The sequence below is a fragment of the Bombyx mori genome, chromosome 5 (assembly GCF_030269925.1).
Source record: "Bombyx mori chromosome 5, ASM3026992v2".
NCBI classification, from domain to species: domain Eukaryota; kingdom Metazoa; phylum Arthropoda; class Insecta; order Lepidoptera; family Bombycidae; genus Bombyx; species Bombyx mori.
The window spans coordinates 30290-35552 of NC_085111.1; the positions used below are offsets into that span (position 1 = coordinate 30290).

At 63.2% G+C, this 5263-nt stretch overlaps 1 protein-coding gene across 1 annotated transcript; it reads right to left on the reverse strand.

Annotated features, from left to right (window-relative positions):
- Window positions 1-696: 696 nt before the first annotated feature.
- On the reverse strand, window positions 697-4909 carry LOC134198853 (uncharacterized). Its single transcript, XM_062668483.1, has 4 exons — window positions 3276-4909; window positions 2215-2925; window positions 1359-2007; window positions 697-711 (listed from the first exon to the last, which is right to left on the reverse strand). The coding sequence occupies exons 1-4, from the start codon at window positions 4907-4909 to the stop codon at window positions 697-699; spliced, it is 3009 nt and encodes a 1002-aa protein (XP_062524467.1).
- Window positions 4910-5263: the final 354 nt, after the last annotated feature.

The following is a 5263-nucleotide window of genomic DNA, read 5'->3' on the forward strand; positions in this document are numbered from 1 at the left end:
AGTGACTGCCGCGGATACTCCCACCTCGGGCACGCTTCGAGGGCGTGCTGCGCGTCGTCGTCTGGATGCCCGCATTGGTGGCAACCGGGATGGGGCTCTCTTCCGATCCGCCACAAGTACCTCCCGAAGCAACCATGCCCCGAGAGGACCTGCGTGAGCCGGAAGTCGAGCACGCCGTGACGCCTGTTGATCCAGGCCTCCAACACGGGCACCAGGGCTGCAAGGGTGCGCCGCCGGGTTTGAGAACCGCGGTGGATCTCCTCAGCAGCCAGTCTCTCTTTCCACTTCAACGTTGCCACGCGACGCGCAGCACGCCTCCATCGGGCGACGACGGACAAACGGGGCACATTCCCCCGAGCCAAAGACTGCACCCTGCGCCGATAGACTTTAGCCAAGACCTCTGCTTCGTACTCCCACGGAAGGGAGCCGGCAAGGACGCAAGCGACCTCCGTCGAAATGGTGCGGTAACCCCGCACGACCCTCACCGCCAGCACCCTCTGAACCCTCTGCAAGAGGGCCGCATTGCGAGCGGAGAGCGTGGGCGACCAGACGGGTGCGCCGTACAGGGCCATACTCCGCACCACTCCCAGGTAAAGACGCCGGACTGACTTTCCTCCTCCTCCAATGTTTGGGAGCAAGCGGGCTAAGGCACCCGCCGCCCCGAGCAATTTCGGGACCAGCACATCAAAATGCCGGTTAAAAGTCCACCTGCTGTCCAATACGAGCCCCAAGTATTTTATGTGAGGCCGGACAACGATCGCAGTCCCTCCGATGGTTATGCTCGCGCCGGGAGGAGGCCCCTTCCGAGCCGGGTGAAAACAAACGGCCTCGGACTTGTGCAGGGCGACCTCCAGGCCGAGCTTCCTTATTCTGGCTACGACTGTTGCCACCGCAGCCGCAGCCAGAATCGACGCCGAACGGTAGTCGTCTCCGCGGGCCGTCACCAGCGTGTCGTCGGCGTAGCAGATGACCTGCACGCCACGCAGGTTAGCCCCGCGGAGGACCCAGTCAAACCCGACGTCCCACAGGAGCGGACCCATAACCGACCCCTGCGGGACACCACACGAGACCGCCTTCTGTCCCCACCCCCTCCGTTCGGGAAAGACCACAGCCCGCCCTGCGAGGTAATCCTCGATCAGGTTCCAGAGACCGGTGGGGACGCGGTGAAACCTTAACGACTCCAAGATCGTGCTCCAGGGGATCGTATTGAAGGCGTTGGAGATGTCGATCGACACCGCCAACAACACGCCTCCCCGGGAGCACGCCTGGTCGGAGAGGTCGGGGACGCGCTGGACCGCGTCCAAGGTCGAGCGACCCCTCCGGAAACCGTATTGGCAGTCCGCCAAGTTTGGACCTACATTTTCCAAGTGATGAACGAGGCGACTGGCGACGACGCGCTCCAAGAGCTTGCCGGCCTCGTCCAGGACGACGATCGAGCGATACCCCGAGGGTTGATCCCTGGGGCGCCCCTCCTTCGGAATCAAAACCAACCTACCTTTTTTCCATATTGCCGGGAACCTACCCTCTCGGAGGCACCTGCTGAACAGCCCTCGGAGGACAGGTCCCAGGCCACCTTCCATCTTCAATGCCAGCGCCCAGGCCCGATTTGGAATTCCATCGGGACCTGGCGCCGTTCTTTTTAGTTTCATTTTTTCGACGGCCGCATCAAATTCCGCTGGCGACACGTCGTCCTCTTCTTCGGCCCAAGCCCCGTCTCGTGCTGACGACATGACTGGGGGAACAAAGGGAATCTCGGGTGCGCTCGGGAACAGTCCGCCGACCACATGCCGCACCATGTCAGGCGGCAGGGTACTCGTCGTGGGTGGGGCCCAGGGGCGCATGGTGCTCCGCGCGGTGTGATAGGGTCGCCCCCACGGGTCACGGTCCAGCGTCTCGAGCAGCTCCTTCCACGCCGCTTCCTTCGCCTCCCCGATCGCGACGCGCAGGGCGCGCACGTCCACCCGGTAAGCTTCGTACGCCCGGTCCTCCTCTTCCTCATCCCGACGCCTCCGACGACGAAGGTGCTGGTATCTTCGTCGACTGCCGGCGCACCGGCGTCGCAGACCGGTGATCTCCACATTCCACCAATAGACTTGGCGCCTCGGCGCGTACGCTCGGACGCGGGGCATGGCGTGGTCGCAGACTCGCGACATCGCCTCGCGCAGCCGCTCCGCACCCTCGCGCACGCCCGCCGGCTCGCCCAGGGAGTCCAACCGCCAAGCCTGGACGACGGCCGCCTCCTGCAGTCGCTCCACGTCGAGGCGCTTCAGGGCCCAGCGCGGACCCTCCGCGCCACCATCAAAGTGCAAAGTCACCGTCGAAGACTCCGGGGCCGCGGATACACGAAAACGAATGTAGCGGTGGTCGGAGAGCGTCTCCACGTCGGACAACACTTTCCAACCGCGGACGCGGCGCGCGACGTCGGGGGTCGCGAACGACACATCCACCACGGACCCACCCGAACGACGGACGCATGTGTTCTCGGCGCCGCGGTTGAGGACAACGAGACCGCTCCCGACCAACCACTCCTCCATCTCCCGTCCCCTGGGACAGGTGACCGGGGAACCCCAAGCGGACGACTTCGCGTTGAGGTCCCCGAGAACGAGCGCGCGCCTTGAGTGCGACCTCCCCACTACCTGACCGAGTTCGTCTAGAAAGGACTCGAATTCGGCGAGCGGCCGGTTGGGGGAGAAGTACACCCCGACGACGAGCAAGCCTGCCCAGAAGACTGCCACGTAGCCCCGACCCCTCTGCACGACGTCGAATTCGGGCGGAGCGCCCACCGCCGACCGACGCTGGACCACGGCCACCAGGCCGTCAACATCTCCCGCCCAGTCGGGAACCGAAGGGACCCGGTAGGGCTCGGCGACGACCGCTAGATGGGTCAATCGCTCCGCCATGCTCTGGATCAGCAGGTCCTGAGCCCTGGCGGAGCGATTGAGATTGCCCTGAAGGATATTAAAAGGGCTGCTGGTCATCGTCCGTCGTCCATCGGTGTCGCCGTAGCCGTACCGGGCCGACTCCGCTGACTCTCTTCGGCGGTGCTCATCATCAGTCGTCTCTGTTTCGGGGGCTTGGCGCAAGCCTTGCCCCCGGAGACGTGCGCTGCAGGCCTACCGGTGCCGGCGCAGATCGTACAGTGCGGGGTGAGCGTGCAGCCCGCGGACTTGTGGCCGGTCTGGCCGCAGCGGTAGCACTCACCACTGCGGTCCACCGACGATGGGCAACGGGCACTCACGTGGCCCAGTGCGTGGCAGCGGTAGCACTGCAGGCGCCTTGCCTCGAGGAGTTGTGCGCGAAGAACGCTCCACCCGATCCGCAGCTTGTCGACGGCCAATATTCTTTTGACGCCCGCTATGGGGCATCTGACCAAGACCTGGCCAGTGCCTCCGGGGCCCATTTTTATTTCCCCAACCTTCACGGTGTCGGGGGGGCACTCTCCAATCCTGGCGACCGCGGCACCAAGTTCCTCCCGGGATATGGATTCGTCGAGGCCGCTCAGTCTGACAGCGGCCGTTATTGTTGGCCTCGAGACGACAATGCTGTCCGAGGGCAAAACCTCCCGTAGTTTATTCGCCAGCAAATCGGCTTTTTCGTACTGGTCGGCGCCGTCTACGACCAATACTTTTGCTCCCGTCACCGCAGAGCGTATCCGCTGGATAGGGATCCCCAGCTCTGCCGGATCGATCTTAGCCCTAGCCTCGGCGAGGACTGACCGATAGGTGACTCCGCGCTCGATGGCCTCCGGCTGCAGCTTGACAATAACCGCCTGCGAGCGCGGTGGCCGGAGTCTCTTCTTCTTTTCCTTCAGGGGCGGTGGAGCGGGCACGGTGCCGGTCGCCGTTGCCGTCCTCGGCTTGGCGCCTCTTCGGGCTACCGTCGTCCACGCTTCCGTCAGAGCAGCTGGGGCGGGGGGGAATGTCCGTGGTTCTGTGGGAACCGGCTGCTGCCTGTTTTTCGGCGCCTTCTTTTTCTGTAGGCCGCCACCGTTGGGTGCCGCGGTCGCGACCGCAGCTGTTGGTTCGGGCGTCGGCATTGATTCTGCTGCCATTGGTGGTGTCGGCGTCTTTTCCTGAGCGCGGCTCCTCCTGTGGTCTGCGGCCAGTGGTGGCCTCAGCCTTGGCTCCGGCGGCAGCCGTGCTTCCATCACTGCGAGGCGCGCGTCTAGCATCGTTCCGACGGCACGCATGATGCGCTGGAGGCGCCGCTCCTCCTCATCGTCGCTCCGTTGGATCGGGGCGGGGGCGGGTATGGCTGCCGGTGATCCCACTGCATGGGCCAGGCGCGCTATCTCCGACCTCATGTCGGCGATCGCCTTCTTCATGTGCAGGATCTCAGCCTCCTGCCTGCTGCAGAGCTCCTGCAGCCTCTTATTTTCACCGTCGGTAGTCCTCGCTGCCATTTCTTCCTTGGCCTCTCGAATGGCGAAAGCCATCTCCTTCAGGGCACGTACGTATGTACCCTTCAGGTTTTCTGACTTTGCCGCAATATTGACGGCCAATTTTGCGGTCTCCTCCAGTCTATTTTCAGGATCGGGTCTGGGTTCCCCGGTACTGCCCGCGACGGAGTTCTCCTTCACCCTGAGGTTCCGGACGCTCTCCATAATCTCCTTTTCGGCGAGCAGCGCCATCTCCTCGCGTTGGGCCTTCAGGTGCGCCTCCTTGGCGGCCGTGAGGCCAACGTATTGCCCTATTGTGGACGGTCTTCCTCGACCCCTTTTAGACAATGTCTTGGATGTTGTGGCTCTGTTGGGCGAGCGCACCGTATCTTCACCTGAACTGCTCCCAGTTCTGTCCGGACTGTATGCTTTGTTCCTTTTTCTTCTGTTCCTCGTCGGGGACGAACGGGTTGAGCTGGCAGTGGCCATGCCGTCGTCTGACAGGATACTAATCACTTCAATGTCCTTCATGGACCCTCCTCTACTTACACCGTTTCCTCCGTCCTTCACGGACACACTACCGCCGTCCTTCGGAGGGATTCTCCCCCCGCAGAGCGGGAGGTACCCTCCTGGGGTAGATTATCTTCATAACTGATCATTTCATTTTTGGTTTTCCTGTTTTTATTAGCCAGGGGTACGGTCCCCTGGGACGCCCTCGCGACTGGTCTCCCACCAGCCATGCATCCCATCGCCGGGCGCCAGAGCTTAAGATTGGGGTATTTTTTATAGAGGTTTACGTCCTCGCGGCCCCGTACCTCGCGGCAGCGGCCCCCGTCCCCCACACGGTGAGGATTACGGGTTGGCCGGCAGTCCATCGAGTGCAAC